This window comes from Austrofundulus limnaeus, unplaced genomic scaffold, assembly GCF_001266775.1.
Source record: "Austrofundulus limnaeus strain Quisiro unplaced genomic scaffold, Austrofundulus_limnaeus-1.0 Scaffold59, whole genome shotgun sequence".
In the NCBI taxonomy this organism is placed as follows: domain Eukaryota; kingdom Metazoa; phylum Chordata; class Actinopteri; order Cyprinodontiformes; family Rivulidae; genus Austrofundulus; species Austrofundulus limnaeus.
The window spans coordinates 413,857-436,235 of NW_013952461.1; the positions used below are offsets into that span (position 1 = coordinate 413,857).

At 39.2% G+C, this 22,379-nt stretch overlaps 1 protein-coding gene across 1 annotated transcript in view; it reads right to left on the reverse strand.

The window, feature by feature from the left end:
• The window catches only part of grm4 (glutamate receptor, metabotropic 4), a 205,300-nt gene that overhangs the window by 144,199 nt on the left and 38,722 nt on the right, over positions 1-22,379 (reverse strand). Inside the window, exon 3 of the mRNA XM_014009533.1 lies at positions 1,164-2,190. Within this exon, the coding sequence (XP_013864987.1) occupies positions 1,164-1,724 (561 nt within the window). The 5' untranslated portion in view covers positions 1,725-2,190. The remainder of the gene's footprint in view (positions 1-1,163; positions 2,191-22,379) is intronic.

A 22,379-nucleotide genomic window follows, 5' to 3' on the forward strand; every position in this document is an offset into this window, starting at 1 on the left:
TTATTATTATTATTATTATTATTATTATTATTATTATTATTATTATTATTAATCCACTGAGGTTATACAATTATTTCAAGGTTAATTTCAAAATTACAGTTACATCCCATAAATGGCTGCTGTCATTGAATGAAGCCAGTTCTTGTTGAAAAGGCTTCCAAATTAAATTAAATTTGTCTGACAAAGCAGCAGCTCTCATTTACAGTCGTCTTGTTCAGCTCGGTACTTTTCTCCTCCCGGTAGGGTTGTTTACAGTGCACGCAATTTCCGGTTAGCTTCTTAGCTTAGCCTCCTTCACAGTGGAGCTGGCATGCATGCGTCGTGGCCAAACGATCCAATTGTTTTAAATTTCAACAGAGGCCACGCCTCCAGCAAGAATTGCTTCTCTATAGCCGAGAGTCCAGACCCTTGAATGAAGCAAAGCGAAGGACAAGGGGCTGGTTTTAACCAGGCTATGGTCAAGCTGGCGCACTGCATACGACACAGCCAAATGTTAGCGACTGGGTRAATCAGATCCTATCGTTTTAAACTTCAACAGAGTCCAGGCCTYCAGCAAGAAATTGTTTCTCAATAGCCGAGGTTCCAGACCCACTGTACGAAGCGAACCGTAGAACAAGGGGCTGGTTTTTACCAGGCTAGTAATCTCCTTCAATAAACTAGAAAGGACAATTACAGTTGTGACTGACTGGTTTAAAAAAAWGTTAATAGAAAATCAGGTGTCCAAACGTCTACGAACAAAACATTTTGAGCGTTTGTTTGCAGTGTGTGCGAGTGTAAACACTAAAACTGGTGGTGTGAAAGGCTATGGGGGAAAAAAATGAAATCAAGAATGGTATTAATCACTCCAGTATTGTGACAGGCAATACCTCCCATTGCTAAGCAACCGCCTCCTCCGGGCAACAGTCAGRAGGAAGAGATTTACAAAGAGATCTYCTCTTGAAAGTTATGGAAACATCCATTGTGTGGCAGCAGATCAACACAGACTGTTCTTTCCCACTGTTCAGCAGCATGTGTTCTTTTTCAGTTATTAATTATTCAAACAAACACTGTGTATGTGATGATCAATACRGCAAACACATCATAAATCACTTGTTTTCTTTCYTTTTTCTCTCTCTCCTATGTTTTTCTTTTTACCAAAGCCAATAACACTGCTGATRTCTTACCTTAAAGAGCCGCAGTATGTTGGCCACCATGATGGACACCGAGCTGGAGGAGGCTCCGATTACCCCCACCACCCTCTCGGGTTTTGTTATGATAGGCGCCCCGCCACCGAGACATTTGACATCCGTCCCGTCCTTCTCGATCAGAGCCTGCACGAAGGTGAGCGACTGCTCCAAGGCGTGAGTGTCCCTGGAACAGGTGTCCAGGATTCGAGCTCCCAGCGTGATGTTCGGGAGGAGATTATTATCATTATTGATGCGGTCCAGGGCAAAGAGCATGGCCTCTAGTCTGTGAATACCCTTCTCCTTTTTCAGCTCCCCGCAAGGCTTGCCATCGTGACCCCTGGCGTGTACCGGGAACAGGCCACCTAAGGAGATATCTCCGTCAATGCGGATGGAGTTCAAATGCGTTTGTCCGGGCCCTTTGGGTTTGGCAGCCTGAGAGGCCTTGGGGGAGCCGTAAAGGAGCAGCAGCAGCATCAGAATGTGGATGTTTTTATGACAGCCGGTCTGATCCGGTCTACGTGCTGGGGGCTGAAACATGATAATGGCCTGAGCACACATCCACACCAGAAACGGGGAAAACAACAAAAGCCAGGTATTATTTTATGATGGCCAGAGGGTTAATTGCAATGCCTCTTGAAGCAGTTGTCACAGAAAAGGTTTCCTCTCATGTCTCTTCTCTCACCAAGGCATTCAATTAGAGGAGAATATGAGCTTGGCTYTTTCGCAGGATGTGATCCCTTTCTCCTCTCCTCTTTCACTCCCTCACTCCATCATCTGACCACGGTTGTGGGCAGCAGATTTTGTGTCTTCTTACTTATAGAGATCTTTCACTCGGGGCATTAGGGAGAACAAAGATAAACACTAGGCTATTTTCTTCTTCTTTGTCTCTCCCTCCTTCTCTTTGTGTCTCTTTCCTCTCCACCTCAATCAGAAGTTTTTAATCTCCGCCATTCCCCTGGGCAGGGATTTGGTGTATGTCAGAGCCCTCAGGCCGTCTCAGGTCTGCGGGCTTCAGAGTGAATTTCTGAAAGATGAAAAAGAGAAGCGAAGTGAGACAGTGCTCAGAGAAAACAGAAAAGGGCAAAGGAATTTGAATTACTCTGGGACTTTCAATAGCTTTTTCCCCCCGAACTTAACCTTTTTAACTGCAGCATTATGAAGGAGACGACAACTACGCTTACAAAATATTTTCTTTTCTACATTCTGACAACATTCACACCTGAATACATCGAAAACTCCAATCCTCGTGATTTCTTTTCACCTATCAACCTTGTCAGAGGTTGCTGTCACAATTTTTTCACGCTCGTGCTTTCTTTCTAACATCAAAATTTGAAACTGAACAAAAAAAAAAAATGTTGAATGACTGTTTCACAGACAAAAGCTGCCTTGTTAGCTTTAGCTTTACAAACCCACAAATCATCACCACTGCTTCTTCAAAGTCTTTAGGAGTATTTTAGGTTTAAAGGAAAGATCAAAAAGCTCAAATTAGCTTCTGATAAAGTTGAAATCTCTTTTTACCTAATGGACCACTTCAGTARCATCCAGGGATGGGTATTTATGAAAGGCAAACTGAAGACCATGTAATGTAATGGATGGAACTCATATGTGGGTCTCTGAGTCTCTCAGGCATTTCGAAATCAGAGGCTTGCAAAGAAGAAAAATGTAACATAACCAGGAAAAGTAAGCCATGACAAATTAGTTGAAAACCTTTGTGCTATTTAAAGAAGAAAAATTGTTTATACAGGGAAAAAAAGATAGATTGCATTCTTCTTCTGCTTGTTTAAGTACTGTGAAGCCTCATTGTTGCCCTCTGCCATGAAAAGAAGGCAATAATCTAAATTTATATCTATTATTTTTATGTTTGTCAGTTTGTTAAAAAAATTTCCTCTCAACCAGTGGACAGAATTTCATGGAAGTCTTGGAGATATGTCTTTTAGAGCTTTAGCTCTTTCAACCCCTGTCTTTCATCATCATTCACTCTTGTGTAGGTTTKTTGTCTTCTTTTATAAACTTTTTTTGCTTCTATTTTTCTGCTTCTTGTTCTTTTTTATCTTCAATTGGTCCATTTGTGAGCTCCTGGTCCCAATAAAAAAATACAGAATTCATCAAAGGTAAAATTTATGTCCATCAGTGTGGCAACTACTAGCCATATGTCAAAATATAACGGCCCATTCTTTGCAGCGGAATAACACTCATTCATCCCGCATGAGGAAAAACAAAATGACTGGGTGGTAGAGGAAATGTTTTTTGACATCTAGCTTTTTTCTGCTGCCAATGCAACAAAGAACCTCCTCCAACTTCTTTGGCCGTCCTTTTTGAAATGGATTTAAACCAAAATACGCTGAGCCAACACAGATGCTGTGGGATTTGGCTTTGCAACACAATCCATAATATTAATATCAATAAAAACTTCAAAGAGATGAGGTTGCTCAAATATTAGAAGTTAAGCATCTTGAGTTAAACCGAAAGTTGCACAAACTTTTCTCTTGTTTTTTTTTATTTAATAAACATTAATGAAGTCATTTAAAGATCAACAAAGCTGAAATATTGTATGACAGTCTAGAAATAGTGACATTTATCTGAGCTTTATTTACCTGTGTTTACAAAAGACCAGAATTAGTTACAAATATGSTCATTTTCTGTGATGCAGCTGCAAACAAGCAAATTTTCAGCATTATTGAAATTGAGAATATTAATGGAAAAAATCTCTCTGTAAATCTTCTCTGTAAAGATATGAGATCATAACAGATGCTGCTGATGTGTGTGTGTGGACGGGGTGGGGGGGGTTGTGGGAAATCAACTTTTTTGAGCAGTTATGATGTCATACCCTAAAACATACCCAGAGTGTTGCTTTGAATCGTTTATGCATGTTTGAGAAATCCTTGAATCTCCTGTGCCATATGGAGCTACCTAAACGCTTGATGGTACAAAGCTCCGCCTATTTACCCAAAACTCCTCCCTGGAGCTCAGTCTGCAGCCGAGCTCTCGCTTATGAGATTAGATTTGAGACAATAATATTGTGAAGACGTGCTGAAGTGGGAGTGTTAGAAATGGTATGAGGTTCTGAAAGAGACAGAGGCCAATTCCTAACCACGCCCTTAGGTGTCCACCTCAAACTACATGAGCTCTATATAAAACTATTAACCACAAAAATGGGGGTCTTTATTAATGATGTCACTTAAAGGTTCACGTATTTAAAAGGAAGATACATTTCCTCAAAGGCATTTTTTTATTCCGAAAAGAACTGGACTGAGAAGTAGTTCGTTTTACGAGCTCAACAAACGTGCAGTTTCTCCGGGGATTTATTTGCTAGTTGTCGCTGCCGATAACCTGCAGGAGTCGCGGGGGAGGCGAGCTCTGTGATGCAGAAGCTCGGCTTGAAGACACGGCCAAGAGGAGGAGCTGCACCTAAAAGGTGGTTCTAGGTCCAACCGGCCATTTTTGTTCTCCTGAATGGCTACCACAGGACATTACAGGATTTCACAAACAGGCATGAATGAGTCAAAGCAACACKTMATTCCCTTTTGATGAGGGAATGAYRTTATAAAACTGAAAAAAAGGTTGATTTTACATGATATTGCTGTCATGATCTGTGTTTAATTTCCTTGGTTTTTTGGTGTTTCTGTGTTCCCCTGTGTGTCTGTACCCTGCTCTGGCCCCGCCCACGCTCACCTGTTTCCTCTTGTGTCTCYCCCAGGTGTTTCTTGTTGTCCTTAATTAGTTTACMTTTATATTCTGTGTYCTGTCTTCAGTGTTTGTCCGTTCATTGTGCTTACCAGCCAGTGAGGTGTTCTCTGTGTTCCTTGTGCTGCCCCCCACCCCCCACCCCGAGATTTTGTGAGTATTTTTGAGCTGCCCTGCCAGCCTTCTTTTGTTTAATAAATATTATTTTTGCACTTTGGATTTTTGCCTGCGGCCTGGGTCATTCTGCCTGCTGAATCTCACAATTGCCCCTTCAAATAACATTTAAAACTAGAAGCACTGGGAGAGTGCAAACCTTCGCCAAGACCAATTTCCCCCATCCTGTAAGAGTTAATGCGCAAAAGCAGAGATGGAAACACATTTGTTGAATAAGTTCTGACGTAGTGAACATTTAAGCAGGCAGTATGTATGGGATTTCTTCCCTGTGGAGTCCAATGTGAAAAAAAAAGTCAGGCTCGTCACCCGACGTTATTCATCGTCAAACTGGTGTTGGATTAAGCTCATTAGTTTTCATCAGTCACATTTCACCATGTAAAACGTCTGTTTTATCTCCTTGTATGAGTTTGCAATGGTTTGACTCTTTATAAAGTGCTTCCTGGCTCCCCCCGTCTCCAAACTTTGAGTCCCAGCAGCTCTCTGTTTACAAGCCTAGTAGCRAGAAACTGTTTTGATTGGTTGTTTCGGAAATGTGGTGTGTTTGTGGAAACGGGAAAAATGGGTTTCATGGTGCAGTCACGCACTTCCTGGTCACAAAACGTTCTGTAAATGTGCATATTATGGCAAAAAATTATTCATCATTAAATGTGGTTTTAACATTACTTTTATAAAGTTTGAAGTCCGTGCTGTCCAATCCAGCTCACAATTTTTTACAGAAGCCGTGTGAAAGCATCACAGCTTTGCCGATCTCAGAGTGTTAAAAGAAAAAAAATTCCTGTATCCGCATCGTGATCCGGAACATCACCAAAAGTTAAAGGTGTGTTCCTTGGCCCAGTACCCACATGTGGTAAAAATGTCATAACAATCAGTCCACAAGTTTTTGAGTAATATTGTCCACAGACAGACAGACAGACAGACAGACAGACAGACAGACAGACATACGCGACCGAAAATATTACCTCGCCCTTGGCGGAGGTAAAAATATTGTCCTTCTTAAAACCCAATATTACGCTCATTAATAACAAATGGATTGTTGTACACTTGTGGGGGAATTTGAAAGCCTTCACTGATTCAGGTGTCGTAAACAGTTTGTGTGTCACACGAGGCACACAGTGAACTGTTAGCTTTAGATTTTCAGCACTCCTGTTTCACATCTCCACACTCCAACATGAATATTACCTCTGTTCTCTGTTTTGTCACTGATACTCCCACAAGATGTGGGCATGCCAGAAAAGCGCACAAAATACGCCACCACAAGCCGTCCTGTATTTCGATGGCTGCAGCCTGTTAAGTCGCACAGTCGTAATGAGTTCTGAAAGAACAATCTCCTTGCACATGGTAGCAGAATAGGGTTGTAGACATTGGTTTTCCAGAAGTGTGGCGTAAAGGCTTGGATCAGCAATGGCTGAGATTCATTGAAAGCATATTGGAAGTGACAAGGTCCTTTGAATACACCCAACTATCTCCTACTGAGTGAGAAGTAATTTTTCAGACTTGATTCACTGCAGCTCCGGTTAAACTGCTGCCGAGTAGATGACAACTGGGAGGGCAGCCAGCTCACCTTAGCCCCCWTAACCAAATACAAACCATAAAGCAGAGTATCTGGCATTAGAGCAAACACTGAGATGAAGGGAGGGAGTTCTGCTGCTAGCTCTGCGTGGTGCAGATAGGCAAAAGGGGGGAGAAAAGTCCAGCTGTGTGCAGTGAATTGTTCAAATAAACTGTTCTGCTAGACTGCAGAATCAAAGCCAGTGTCGTCAAACTATGAGTGTGGAAAAGAAAAGCTGCTGGACGACAACTCATAAGTCCTCTTCAGAATAAGAAAAGATTTGCCATTCTGTACAAGTATCCCATTTTGTGCAAGTGCTGCAAGAGGATCACACATCTCAGATAACATGAAATACTTTGTAGATAAGCTTGTTTTTGCATTATATCAGATCAATATGGTGCGGTGTTTACGTCTGACCTGAATGCAAATAACTCTGTCTTTAATAACTTGGAGCATCTCGGTGCAATCTCAGCARTACCCTGAAATAATCATCCCAGAAACTATCATCACGTATCTGAAACTTATGAATTTCATTTTAAATCAGCACTGAAGTTCTGACCTTTATGGCTTTATTTAGTAATGATAAGACATTTAACCCTGGCCATGTAGTAGTGTTTGAAAACTGGAGTGTTTCTGGTTTATTTCCACAGCTAAAAAAATAATACATAGTATGTAACACAGATGCATTGTTGAAGCTCTCTCATGCTTTTAAAACAGACCAGCACACAGCAGCAAAGAACACGGGTTGCAAGGGCACCTCATTAAACAAAATGCATGTATGTATGCAGACAAGCCGTTAATGGCACACCTCTGCAAACACGTCGGACGCAAACTTGAGGAAAACAACAGAAAATGCTTACCAGCTAGAAAATGTCAAAGACAGCTGCAGGAAAAGCTGGAGCTTCATATCGGGGGAACAACCTTTCCTCAGGTGCTAGAACATATTTCAATATTCGTTTTGAAAGGCCATGCAATAACCTTCAGGCAAAAGATATGTGTCGCAACGAAGCTTCGGCATCGAAATCCACGTCAACTTTTTTTAATAAGCTCATAACCTGTGAGCAAATGTAGATCTGTGCAAAAACATATCTTGAGTCAGTCCAGACATCTTATATTTAGCCTACAGGAAACCACTGGTCCTAATCAATGCATTCTCAGGCTTTCTGGAGGTTCTTACACTAAAAATATTACACATCTAACCAAATCTCACATTCCTATATCCAGCCAAAAAGTAGCTTGGATCTTGTTTTGAGACTGAAATAATGAGCAATATTAAGTCTTGCAATAATCGTTATGATAATAATAATAATAATAATAATAATAATAATAATGTATTTTTATCATAAAAATAGATTATAAACTTAGAAAACCCAAGAATACATGTTTTCATTTGGACATCCCGTGACCCTGTAAGGAAGAAGAGGATAAAATATGATAGATGGATGGATTTTCTTTGTTTTTGACCTATCCCACAGATAGCCTGGTCTTTGCCTTCCTATATAGTTGTGCTCAATTCTAGTTTCTCTTCTCTGCTCCATCTGGGATTTCTCCCATAGACAAGGGCTTCTCTGGTAGAAGTTTAACTGGGCCAATCAGTGAACAGGAGACGGAGTTGTGAATGACAAAAACTGTTTTCTGTGCCATTTCAGTCTGCTTGACAAGTCTGCTTCTGCTGTCATTTAGCAATGACAGCAGAAGAAGTGAAGGAAGCCAGTCCGTGCTGACAAGACTTCCAAATTAAATTAAATTAGTCTCACAAAGCCTGCAGCTCTCATTTACAGCCATCTCAACTCGATACTTCTCTCTTCCCATATTGTTGTTTACARCACCGCAATTTCCAGTTAGCTTCTTAGCTTAGCTTTCGTCACAATGGCCAAACGTCAGCGATTGGGTAAATCAGATTCRGTCATTTTAAACTTCAACAGAGTCCAGGCCTCCAATCGCTTCTCAATAGCCGAGGCTCCAGACCCTCTGTATGAAGCAAAGCGTAGAACAAGGGGCTGTKTTTTACAAGGCTTAGTAATAGACTGCAGCACTCTCAGCACCCCCAGTTCTAATAGCGAAACTGCAAAAGGACAAGCAAAAACGGCAAACAGTTTTGATATTAAGAAAATGAATTGTGTTACTGTCTGAGCAACAGTCTGAATAAATTAAATTTACAGAACATTTTCCAAATCATGTTGACCACATAAATTCATTTGCAGCCACATTCGTCCACTTCTGCTGCACTTTGTTCTGTGTTAAGTGGAAATCTTTATTTTTTTTCTACACCACAACAAATGCATTGGTTCAAGCTGGGGTTTAGTGTCTCACACGAGGACATTTTGACATGTGAACTGTGAAAGCAGGAATACACGGCTGCCCTTTGAAACGTTTCAGAGAGCTGCTCCTGAATCGCAGCCAACTAATATGATCTTCCAGCAAAGCAGAGTTTTCTGAGATAACATTTATCCTCAGCAGTCCCTGTTGCTGAAAACTTTATTTTTTCTTGTGCAAAACTGAAGCATGAAATAAACTAATGGGTGAGTGGCACATTGTGTAGCTTCTCCCATCAGTCACAAACTCACGTTCTCTCCTGTCAGGTTCTTAAACAGTCAGAGTCATTTCCTCTGACAGTTACCTCTTTCAGACTTTTTTTTTTGTTCCTGAGCTTATCATCTTCTTGGCTGTTAGACAGATTTTGTTCCTGTTCACTTCTGCGCTAAAGATGTCTGAAGACGTCTTGAACTTGTTTTCAGCCATCATTAATTAATTTTCTTTCCGACAGGCCAACATGTTGCGTGAGACTCGACTTGACACGTGTGTAGGTGAAACTGGGCCAGCCCAACACTTTGAAGGGTGACTGTAAATCGTACAGGACATGGCCCAGCAACAATAGAAAAAGGTCATGCTGGACCGCTACCGTCTCTATTCATGGACAATATCTAATGTTATGATAGCAGAATGGATTTGACTTTTAAAAAAACTTTTTTTTCTAAGCCCATTTTCCAGAAAGATTTCTTGTATGGAAGCCAATACACACAAGACTYAGGAAAGGTCTGCAAATATAGCTACTCTGCACTTTTGTTGCCATGAGTAAGAATACAAAAAAAAATCTCTTCACCTAAAAAAAGTGACTTTCTGATCTATTCAATCTGCCTGCCCTTAAAGGGATCCCCGATTAGTTGTAACATTAGACTTTATATGATAAACATATATTTTAACTGTAAAATAAAGACTGTAAAAATACTGTAGGATGTTCAGTTTTTATCATTTTTAAACTAAAAGTTTAAAAATATATTACACAGATGGGGCCATTTTATTTACACGCAAAGCATTCTGGGTAAATGATGACATCAACTAGGTCATCGGCATGAGGCTGCTAGTGAGCTATATCCACCCTGAAGGTTAATCTTGGACAGTATCTGATGATCGACTCTTTTAAATGAAACCAGAGAGCGTTGACAGAGAGGAGAAGGTAGAAATGACTCAGCCTGKWACTGAAAATATGGATGGAGGACCTCAGTTTAGCTTATTTGTCGCRCTAGCRCCGAGCTAATACATATAAGGCAATATAGCATGAGGGCTAGCGCCAAGGCTAACAGGCTAAGCTGAGGTTCTTCTTCCATGAAGCAGCTCTGTTGTCCTCCATCCATATTTTCAGTTACAGGCTGAGTCATTTCTACCTTCTCCTCTCTGTCAACGCTCTCTGGTTTCATTTAAAAGAGTCGATCATCAGATATTGTCCAAGATTAACCTTCAGGGTGGATATAGCTCGCTAGCAGCCTCGCACCGATGACCTAGTTGATGTCATCATTTACCCAGAATGCTTTGCGTGTAAATTATATGGCTCTGTCCGTGTTAAAATATATTTTAAAAAWTTTACAAAACTAAACAGCCTACAGTATTTTTACAGTCTTTATTTTAYAGTTAAAATAAATGTTTATCAAATAAAGTTTAATGTTACAACTAATCGTGGATCCCTTTAAAATGCACTTCACCTRAAAACAGGAAGGCTGTGGTCTTTGAAGCAGACAAATCGGATCTGCAGACCTGCCGCTACACCTTCACACCGCCTCGTACTTTTCATCACTTCACATTATAGATTTCACAGCTCCTCTCCAGTCGCTTTACAGCTCAGTCGTTACTGCAAGAGGAATGCTATAAATCCAAACAAAGATACATTTAAAATGAGTGTTTATTTGTTTTCAGCAGGTTATTGTGAGGTGTGAGCAGCTGCTAGATGGTAACGCAGGCCAGAGAAACTTTTAGAGATGGCTCTCCTCTCAAACAGGGGCAGGAGGGGGGGGTCCTCTAATTGACACTCCAGCATGTTGATGCTGCACAGAAGATCAATAGGAAGGTAGAAGTAGTGCTGTCCTGAGGAAAATGAATGGAGAGAGAAGGGCTTGGCTGCACACAACAGCTTAGTGGAGGCTGCCACTTTGTTTCTAATGAAAGAATAAAACGACTGAAAAGCCCTTAAAAAGATCATCAATATGGTGAATCAAACCTGTGAGAGCTCCAGGGGTGATGCTTTTTTTTTTTTTGAGCAGCAAAATTAGAAAACCACAAYGCAATTATTGCAAATATAACCAGCCATTTGTCACGGAGCTGCAACTCAGCCACATCACACAGTAACTCTCACCTTCATAGGTTTGTCACTGTTGTTAAAAAGAAACATTGAATACTTGCATTTTTATCAGCATTATTTTGCATTTTCTTCATCAGTACAAACTGCTGCTTTATGATTTTTTGTGACAAATTTCAAATCACCTCAGTCCCTTCAGTTTAAGGTCGTTTTTACACCTGGTAGTCTGGTAGACTCGGTTTGATTGGGGACCAAAATTGCAAGATTTGTTTACAATTTCAGTTGGTTTCGTTYCCATTCACACTGCACTTCGTCAAACTTTGCCAACATCACAGCAGTGATGATCACCTTATACAGACATCTAGCGAGGTATTTACAAGCTATGAGTAAYGTTATTACAGATGGCAGAGGCAGATGGCCGCCTGTCCTGAGCCAGCTGATTCTGACGTTATCAGTCRATTAAATGGACGTTATTAGGCGTTATCAGTCCCATGGCTTCAGAATGTCTCTACTGTGYTTTCTAGGCTTCAGATTGTCCCCACAGTGCCCTCTATAGTGTGTTAATATATCAATGGCATTGAATGTGTAAATAACCAAAACATATTTTAATAAATGTTTTGTCCGTGCCTGGTGTTGATCCTTGCTCCTGCTGTCCGTGCCTGGTCTCGATTCTTCGTCTCCCACTCTCTGGTCTAGCGCTCTGCCCATGCATTGCCCTACGTTGGAAGTCCTCATTTTACTACTGCCAGAGTGCGGTGTCTTTAGCGCAGGCCATGTAATTTTCTCTAAAATTAACCTTAGTGGCTTTATGCCTCATATTAACCATACTGCATAAAAAACCTTAGTGTTTTYATGTCTCAYATTAACCAGATAGTGGTTGTAAGCAGCGGATTCTGACATTATCAGYCCATTAAATGCACGGCAGAACCTGCTAGAAGTCCCAGTCGGGAYATTCTGACGCCASTCTAGGGGTCTGATAATGCCWAATAATGTCCATTTAATGGAAGATAACAGCCTGGTTCTGCTGGAGGCTTCTTCCTGTTAAAAGGGAAGTTTTCCTTTCCACTGTCGCCAATGTGCTGCTCAGGGTGGGAGACTGTGATGGAGTGGGTCAACAGAGAGACTGTGATGGAGTGATTCAACACAATCTGTTGGCTTCTTCAAATTCTTTTTTGTGTACAGTGACCTGAGATGACATAAATAAACTGAATTGATGAATTTGTTACAGTTATTTCTCAGAATGTCCTGCATTATAGTCCCCATCCTTCTTTTGGAGAGGTCTCCGGTCCGCTTGTTCTGCAAGCATTTGAACCGCACCAGAGTGAACTTCAACCGAACCGAGACCTAGGTTTTCAGGCAGACCAGAGTTCGCTTTTTTGGTCCACATCAGGGTTCAATTACACGTTTACACCTCCCCAAACGAAGAGGACTTTCTTGACAAATGAAGTAGATTTCGATTAAAGTGGACTAAACAGGGCTGGTGTGACTGCACCTTAAATGTGAGCAATCCTGTCAGGTTTTTAAACATCTGAGCCTCGCAAAATCTTGCAAGAGAGCAGCAGTTGACACCAAAATGGTTCATAATCRCCCCTTTGCTGAAGGTGAAGGGGGAAGAGATTATGTTGTTGCATGTGTGTGTGTGTTTGTGTTGGCAAAAAAACTGGGCAAATTCTAATGAAACTTTTAAAAAGCAATAATGGAATATATGTCAATAACTCATTAGGTGAGTCAACTCAATCCAAAATGGGCCTAACCCTACACAAAAATAATTATACCTCAGTGAATTCTACAACTGACAGTATTTYATGACACAAACATCAAGTGCAAACAGGTCATGCAAAACATTCCAATGTCAGATATTCTTTTGTTACAGTTTCAGCAAAAATAATTAGAATCTCATCGTTTCTGATCACACGATGATTTTACATTAAAACTGTGTGCATTTCTTCAAGTAATGTGAGGCTTTTGTTTAATAATGTTACATTTTCTCCTATTTGTCACTTCTCCGAACAGGTTTAATTGTTGTGGAACCTTTGGAATGCAACTAATCAGAATCAATTTCCACTGTAATTATGAATACAACATTTTTTTAAACCACAAATTCATTTTCAATCATGTGGAAAATTAACACTGTGCATATTTTTCCCATTTCAGCTGTGTTGTACATTTTTCACAACACTTTAACGTATAACTTAAAGAGATTCTTAGAGCACTAGAGAGAAATAATGTATTTTACCCATGTTTTGCACKTGATGGTCTTTTACTAAAATATCTTGTGAACCACTAGACAAAGGTAGTGTTGCACTATTTAGAGATATTTATTCATTCAAGTAAAGACAATGTGATTTAATCAAACACTTTGGTCATTTGCTTTAAATTAGTACAGAGCACATAAAGGAATTATTTTTCTTTCTCTAATCAGTTCATTGATACTGATGAAAAGGTTYGTGTTGCCCAGAAGATAAATGTGTCTTTGAGTGAACATGCCTTAAACACTAACTGGTAATAAGGGCAATTGGTGCAACAATAGAAATAAATTTAAGCTTCCAGAAGAGAATAAATATGCAGGCTCATATTTGCATATATTGTTCAAAATCAGCTTTTACTTATACAAATCAAGAGGACTGATAGATCAAAAAGCATGGATAATGCAAATTTTCTCACCAGTCAAAATAGTGAAAGGTTTTTTTGCATCATGTAGAAACGTATTTCAGCATTTTGCAGAAATAAAAAGTTAATCTGGTGAAAACAAAGAATGTGGCTCACTAGAAAGTGTCAGTGGTTTATAAATAAATCCCTGTCCTTATTTTGCCTCTTAAATTGGCAAAGCTTTTTGGCGAAGGCTGAACAAAAATGAAGAATTGCTTGTAGTTAAATATGTGCAGAAAAAAATAAGAGTTCATTCAACTTTGAGATTCATCTGTTTACTCACTCAGCAATAAAGGTCATCACTACAGCTGTTAGCAGCATTATTTGWTCAACTTTTTCTTTCCTTTAATGCAAATATGCTCTTTTAAAATGAAGCTTTTTTGTTTTCATTTTAAAAAACACGAGTCACAGTGCTCTATCGTTTTCCTGGTGATGAGTAAAAAAAACTTTGTCAGGCCTAAAACTCTGTCTGTGAACTTACTTTTAAAGCACTTAAGTTTATTTGTTTTGGGCTTACTGAATTTTCAACCCAATTCAAGATGGCTGCCATAGCTTATCAATCACAACAAACACAAAAATGGCCRTAACTCAGTCRGTTTARCAGATGCAGAGTTCAAATTTGACGTGGTGGAAGCTGAGAGTCAACCTCAACTAAATGTGAGACATCCTTGTGTCGTATCAGGGTGTGTATAATGCTATTTTTAAAGTTTCACTAAAATTTCTTCAACTCTTATCAGATCATTTTAGTCTAAAACAGCGGCAAYGAAGACAAGGAGTGTTTGCATTCTTTCAAAGATTGCTTAGTCTTTATTTTTTTAAGAAAAATAGCAGGATGAGATTTTAAGACAGAGAAAAAAGTTCACTGACTCATTCAAAAAACACTTAGCAGTTGCATCTGTTTAAATTAATGGAATCATGAATGGTCTATTGTATTGATTGAGCAACTTTTTGCAAGACACTTGAGGTCAGAATGAAAAAGCATGACAGGGCAAAACAGAAAACAAAATTAATGAGATGATTTTTTTTTTAATCAGATGTACTTTATCACCGCAATGAGAAATGGGAGCTGAAAGCCTGAATGCTTCAAAATCTCAGCTGCATTAATTAAGAGAAACCGCAAAAATGCCRTCAACAATTGTGATTTATTTGGAAGCCTGAGATATGTGGTAAATCTTGTTAAGACCTGATATTATGTAATTGCTGGCTGTGGCTGTTTGATTTCTCTTCCCTGAGATCCCAGAGGAAACAAGCGGTGTAATTTATCTCATGAAATATCAACTTTCTGACAACCGCACCAGAGAGCTGCCCTCTTTGTGCGCCAGCTCCACAGATTTTAGGACACGCATGCAGAGCTTAAAAACACAAGGCCAGAGCTGGGCTTTTTTGCTTTTTCTATCACAGCAAATGTAATGTGTTTTGAAGACGGTGTAAGCGATTTGGAAGACAAGGTTGGAGGAGGGAGCGGGGAGAAGAAATGAGCCGTCCCTAAACTTTCTGTTTACTCGCGCTGGATGCTTTTCAGTGCGAGCTAATGGAGGGCTAAGATCACTGAGCTGCATCTAGCAGGAGATAAATGGACTGAAATGTGAGAACAAGCCCTGATTCTGCTGCCCTGGAGGAGAGAGGAGGGAGGAAACCAGTGCTGCTTAGAAAGGATGAAGCTGCTACGAGGGGAAACCCATCAGCGAGTCAGAAGAGCATATTAAAAACTGTTGACTTCCTGTTCGCTAAATGCGTTTCAATGACGACCAGCTTACGATAACAATGAAAAGCAGACTCCGACAATCATCAGCTCCGAGTCGGGATTTTTTTTTTTTTTTTTTTTACAGTTTTTGCTCGAGTCGGTTTCCCACATGATTGTATTTCTGAAGAGGAAAAAGCAGTTCTCCACTTGTTATTCATCACCATTATCACTTTTCTTGCCTGTAAAGCTTTCAATTCCTACCCATCATTACATGCTCACCTTGGGGCCTGGATTGAATATGATTCAGAGGGGGAGTTTGAACGTTGAATCTACAGGTTAAAACATATCTTGGTCTCCTAAGGCCTCTGGCGCTGGAGTCGGCGCTCGCTAAATACGGGCGCCTGGTTAATGGCCCGATGAAAGGACGGCAGGCACGAGGTGAACCATCTCTCCTGTTGACTCGGTAATGATGCCTAACATACTGCAACTCGTGGGTCAAATACAATCCTTTCTTAACCGTGGAGAACTGTGGAATGGAAGCTGTTTCGGGGAGGTGTTTACAGAGCTCGAGCGAGGAGGCGGACTATATCACGAGCCATCACGGTCTAGCGTGTCTTTGCAAGTGTTTCTGGGTGAGGGGAGAGGTGGAAGGGGGCCACGATCGATACAGAGAGCTGCTACTTCTCAGACACATTGATTGATTTACTGTATCTGTGGAGCTGGACCTGCCTGTCTGTCAGGATTAAGGAATTATGTCTTATCAAACCTGCAACCCTGACAGACCTATTTCCAACAGAATCACTGGGAGCTGCAACATATGGAAAACTGGGGCATATCAGAGAGAGAGATGGCTTTTTGGAGGATGGTGTGTGTTAAGATAATGGGAGCAATATGATGGACAGTGACACACACATCAAGTGTCTGCGTGATAGCTGCAGTCAAGATCATCTGGCYGAGGGTCTGTTTATCAGATCTGGATCGACTCTCCAAATAAACTGTTAGAGGGGGAAAAAAATGTCATGACAGAGTGAAGTATCTAAAGCGAAAGCCATCAGTTTTACCAGTTCAAAACCATTTTTTCTAAGCTGGAGAACTATGAGGAATAAATCCAAAGGGCTGCCCTTTTGATTAAAATCATTTCCGTTGCAGGTGAAGATGATGTAGAATAGCTTAATTATTTAAAGGGGCAATATTATTGTGTTTCTCAAGCATACATTTAAATGCTATACCATAATAAAGTATCTAAGTCACCTTTAGTTGTTATTAAAAGGCTGTTTTTATGTTTAAATAGAAAATAAACATCTTCTCATCACTTCCTYTTCTAAACGCCTTGAAATTGGCCTCTGTCTCTTTAAGAACCACCTTCTGCTTCTGTCACATCCCATTCGGTGCGGGGGGTTCACGCGTGCGCTACGATGCATTTTACTTGGCATCTGAAAATACATTTTCTCAAAGGTATTTTGAATCTGAAAAGAGCTTCACTGAGTGAGAAGTAGTGTTAGGAGCTCAGCAGACAGTTAAGTTTCACTTTCACTTTGCTCTGTTACTGCCGAGAGCCTGCAGGAGTCATGGACGGGGTGTGTGGGGTGGGGGAGTGGGGAGGTGTGCTCCGAGATGAGGAAGCTCGGCTTAAAGACACATCCCAGGGGCGTTTCTGGTCCCCACCTGTCGTTTTGCTCCTCAGCATGGCTTCCTAAAAACGCTGCAGGATTTCTCAAACATGCATGAATGAGTCAAAGCAAGGCTTTGGGCATGTKTTTTATGAGAGTATAACATTATAACATGATATAAAACTCAAAAAAGTTGATTTTACACGATAGTGCCCCCTTATATGTTCAAGTATTAATTGGAAACAAACTAAACTTGCAAGTCCACCAGCAGAAAACAATATGCAATCCAACATTCCCCACATTCACAACCACAAAAAATACTATTAAATGTTAAAAATCCAAAATATTCGCTTCTGTCATTTTGCAAATGAAGAAGCAACATTATCACATAAAATCAAGACTTGTGACGTAAACTACATGTTTGCATTGCAGAACACAAATAATAAGCAGCTGATCAGTTTAATCAATCATGTGTTCAATCATTGATAATCCACCCAAGATGATCACAACCAATATGTGAAGTGATTAATAATAGAAGTGATCTTGAGGCCAGAATCTCCTCTGTGACATTTATCTAATTATTTTAGGGGACAAAAAGTTTGGAACAAAAAGCGGTGAGAAAAATGTCAATTTGGCATCGGGGAATGGATTTTCTGACAGYGTACAAATAGAGACAGAACAATTAATCAGTCAGCTGATTAGTTGGCATTTTCAGATAATCAGCATCGGCTGCAAATCACCAAGCCGAGCTGAAAGAAAGAAAGAAAGAAATGTAGGGACAAAATGCATTTTCTTTTTTCAGTGTAGCTGGTGAGGAGCAATTTCTCTAATTACCTGTGGCCGTTTGTTATGGTGATAAATTATTTTTTAGGATATTTAAATTAAATGCACTGCAAGCTGAGTGAATAGATCAGCAGAAAAACTGTGCCTGTAGACATTTAATAAAGTTCATCTAWGATAGTAATTTCAGGTCATTTTTCTGAGTTATGTGACTTTTTCAATCATGTACAGAAACTAAAAATAAGTAAAAAAAATAAGAATAATAAATAAGAGATTGATATCATTTGTCATCCAAATGGTTGTACTGAATTATCTGGCATATTTAAGCACTCACATTCTGTTTATAAATGAAACAAAAACAGACAGTTTTATTCATGAAAATATAATATCTTGTCAATTAAACAGTGAACCAAAATACATAACATACTTTATTTATTATTTATTTACCAGGCATGGCCCATTGAGATCTCAGATCTCTTTTTCAAGGTTGGCCTGGGCCTGAAAASAACCTATCATATGTTTTGKGGGGTGGGGGARACCRGAKTACSCAGAGAAAACCCACGYAAGCACAAAGAGAACACGCAAACTCTGCATAGAAAGACCCCAGGTCCTAACTGGGGATCGAACCCAGGGCCTTCTTGCYRTGAGGCRTCGGTGCTAACCACTGAGCCGTCGTTGAAATATTACAATAAAAATAAACGTCCTTTAAAATAGTCTATCAATCAAATAGTTTTATATATTCAGTTATCTTTGTTTAATGAGCAAAGATTGGATCAAAACATCACAGATCACCCAGTAAATTGGTGGACTGGTCCGTAAATCCAGTTAGAGAGCTCAATCCAGGAACTTTCAGGGTGTACAAGCTGGCTATTGTCAACTTCAACTGACCTGACTCTTACAAACCCAGCCAAGGAACAGAACAGCTTCATTKAAGCAATAAAACCTCCAGTAAAGCAACAACCTGCCAGATTATAAACAGAATCACTCAGTTCTTTCACTAAAGCAGGAAAAGGAAAGGAAGTGTGCATGTGACATGCATGAAGACTCTTCTTTTGGGTTTTTATTAATAACAAACATGGATTTTTGGGTGTTTCTTTTTAATGTTACCTCTTGTTTACACACTGGAGTCATTCATATGTTGAAGAGAACTGCAGTGGGGGTGGGGTTATCCCCTTCTTTTTCTCAAGACCTGTGTCGTAATTATCTTTCTAGTTTCTCCACCTACTTTCAGGAGAAATGTCTATGATTACAGAAAGCTAGAGCTCAGGACAGAAATATACCACAGCAAACTTTCGGTTTTAATTGGGTTGAAGCCACAGGCTCGAATGCACTATGACTTCTTATCAAAGCTTTGGCTGTTTATAGATTCAAGATTAGTGGAATGATTWAAAAAAAGCTGTGAGTCTTAATTAACTGGTTCATCTTGCCTGAGCAGCATTTTCTTTTGGGAAGCAGTTGATATATCCTGCAGAACAAGGCGCATGCAAAAAAATATTTAAAAAATTCAAATTCACTTTAACTCACATAGGAGTATCATTATTTCTTAAGTCAGTCTTAAGTTTGATATATTTTAAATTACAAACATAAAGTCTTAACGTATGTTTTTTTTTAAAGTTAGAATTTCATTTTAGTTGCATTTCAAGATTTGAGCTTAATACAGTGATTGAGTAGAAAAGGTAAAAGACACATTTCAGGGTGAAAATTAAATGTCCATACTGCCCAGGTTCCTGGAAAACCTGAAAGAAAAATTGCAAAAAAAATATAAAGCTTAATCAATGCATATTTGCTCAAAATGTTAAAAAAAGTACACAACAAATAGAACTCATTCATATAAATAAAGCATTCTTGATTAAACATAAATAAATAAAATTACTGCTAAACAATTGCGGAAGCTGCAGCTAAAATAACCAGCATTTACCACATCATGTGGCACAATGAGTCAGACAAACAAACAACAAAACAAGCTGTGTTTAATGTTGGAAAATTGCAGTGAACTAGTATAATCTGGATTTAGGACGTGAATGAACAGCATTAAAAATACATTAGATAAGTATTTTTACAACATAATYTGTCACTTGCTTCATCTAATATTTGTGTTTCATTTTCAAGTCAGACAATGTTTTAGTACGACTTCTCCCCATTAGCGCTGTCCCATGTTACTGAATACAAACACTTTGTGCCACAACGGCTACAGTGGGATTTGATAATGCTTAAAAATGAGAGGATTAAAACAAAAAAAAAACCAGTTCCTCAGCTGCTTTGACTTCTTCTGGTGCTGCTGCTGTTCCTGCCAGCAGCTGTGGGAGCTGCAGTGACGGAGACGGACAGCGGACATGAGGACAAAGGACATAAACAGAGCAGCCAGCTCACCGAGCAGTGACCAGATGATGGATTTATTTGGCTCATGTATATTTTGTTTAATATTAGCTGACACAGAATTATGAAGCATGAGCAAAACATCGCTTATAGAGGACCACAGGACAGAGATCTTTCTTTTCCTGGTTTGATGAATAAAGCGAAAAATTGAAATTGCAGTCATTGCTTCACAGCAAGAAGGTTGCAGGTTTGACTCACGTTTGGAGCTTTTCAGTATGTTCTGGCTTTGCATCTGAGAGATTTTTGGTTTCTTCCAACAGTTTAAAAGCATAAATGTCTCTAGGAGTGTGTGTGAACTGTCTAATGTGGATTGGAACTGTCTAATTGTGTCTAATGACCCATGACTACTGAAAAAAGGCAGCAGCTCTTCTGTGAAGCTGAGCAGGAAAAATCAGGTCAAGAAAATGCTGCTATTGACTAAAGTTAGAAGTCATTGATCCTTTAAGCAATTTGGTGTTGCTTGTAAAGGAGGTCAAACATTTTTATACATGTCTTAGACAAATATTTTGTACTAAGAAGGAGCAAACATCAAGTTAAATGTCTTGTTTTTTATTTCTAAGTGTGTTTTTTTTATTTTTCCAGTTCAATCAAAACAACTACTAAATATATTCTTAGCATCATTCTCAGACTAAAAAGCAGGAATGCAATGCCTTTAAGTTTGTTTGTTTGTTTCACTTGATTCATTTCATTTGTAACACAAATTAACAAAGTACAAAAAAGCATGCAATCAAAATAAAATCAAATAAAATGAAAGGCAGCAGAAGAAGAATAAATCTTATAATATCTGCCCCTTTTTTAACCAAAAAAAAATTCAAAAGAAAAGTAAATTACAACAAAAATCAAAACAACTGAAAACACTCAAAAAAAACTAAAAACTAAATTTAAAACACCAACTCAAACAACAATTTGCAAGAATTCACATAGTAGTAAGTTATTTACTTCTGTATATTTTGATCAGGTACATAATTCAATCTGTTCTGATTATTAAAATATCAATGTTTGATTTGAAGTTTGGTTTTGCAAGAAGTAGATGTGTTCAGCGCCTGCACATTATCATGCATGTAACAACACAAATGCACAAGAAGAAATACCTGCTCCCTTACAAAATAAATCACAATTCAGAATTCCTTATTTGAAATCCTTGGAAAATACGAGCGCAGGGTTTTAGTTTGGAGYGGAGCTCTTACTATCTGTCAAACTCTTGTACAGATCAAAGCCTCTGCGGTGAAAACGAGCAGTCTGCAGCCCACAGGTCCTCGGAGGTCTGYAGCAGATGTTGGCAGCGTGAAGACTTCTACCAAAGCTGCAGGTGGGAGAGGGCATTTGCCAAGAACTGCATGGTCAGCGTGTGGGTTGGAAACCATTCTTTTCACAAGTTTTTTTTTATTTAACTTTCCATAAATGCAACAAACCTCTGGCTGGAAAAGTGCCTCGGCAGATTCGTTTCTTTCAGAGATAAACGCAGCCAGACCTGCTCGATATGCGCATTATTTTACTTTGCAAAATGTGAAAGTAACCCACTTAGACGAGCGTGGTAAAAGTGGATTGGGAAAAGTTGTGGGTTGCTGTAGGAAATTCACGTGTGAGAGTGATTACAAAAAAYGCACCCACATAAACTTTTTGTTTTCAGTGCAGCTCAAGGAGGTTCTATAGAACTGGAGTGTGCAGAAACCATGTGACCGTGTGATCGGCTGGTGAAGCTAACGGCTAACGCTAAACGGGCAAGATTTCCCATTACTGTACATGTTGGTGACAGAGCAGAAAAAAAAGGACTGACGATGTAGAAATCATTAAAACTATTAATAATAATATTAATCCAGTTATGATTAATATTTTACAACACAAGTCAGCAGGTTTGATCTTATTTAGCTCAATGTGATCTGAGCAGAACATAATGTAACAGTTTAAAATTAAAATAATCTTATAAAGTCCATGTAATCACTGTTATTTATTGAACTGGTTATTGAACAATTTAACATAAACTAATAAATATTACAGCTGATTTGTCCTCTGATTAATATTCAGGCCTACAGAGTGTAGAATAATATTATAAATGTCTGATTAATATTTAGACCCACAGAGTGTAAAATAATATTATAAATGTCTGATTAATATTTAGACCTACAGAGTGTAAAAT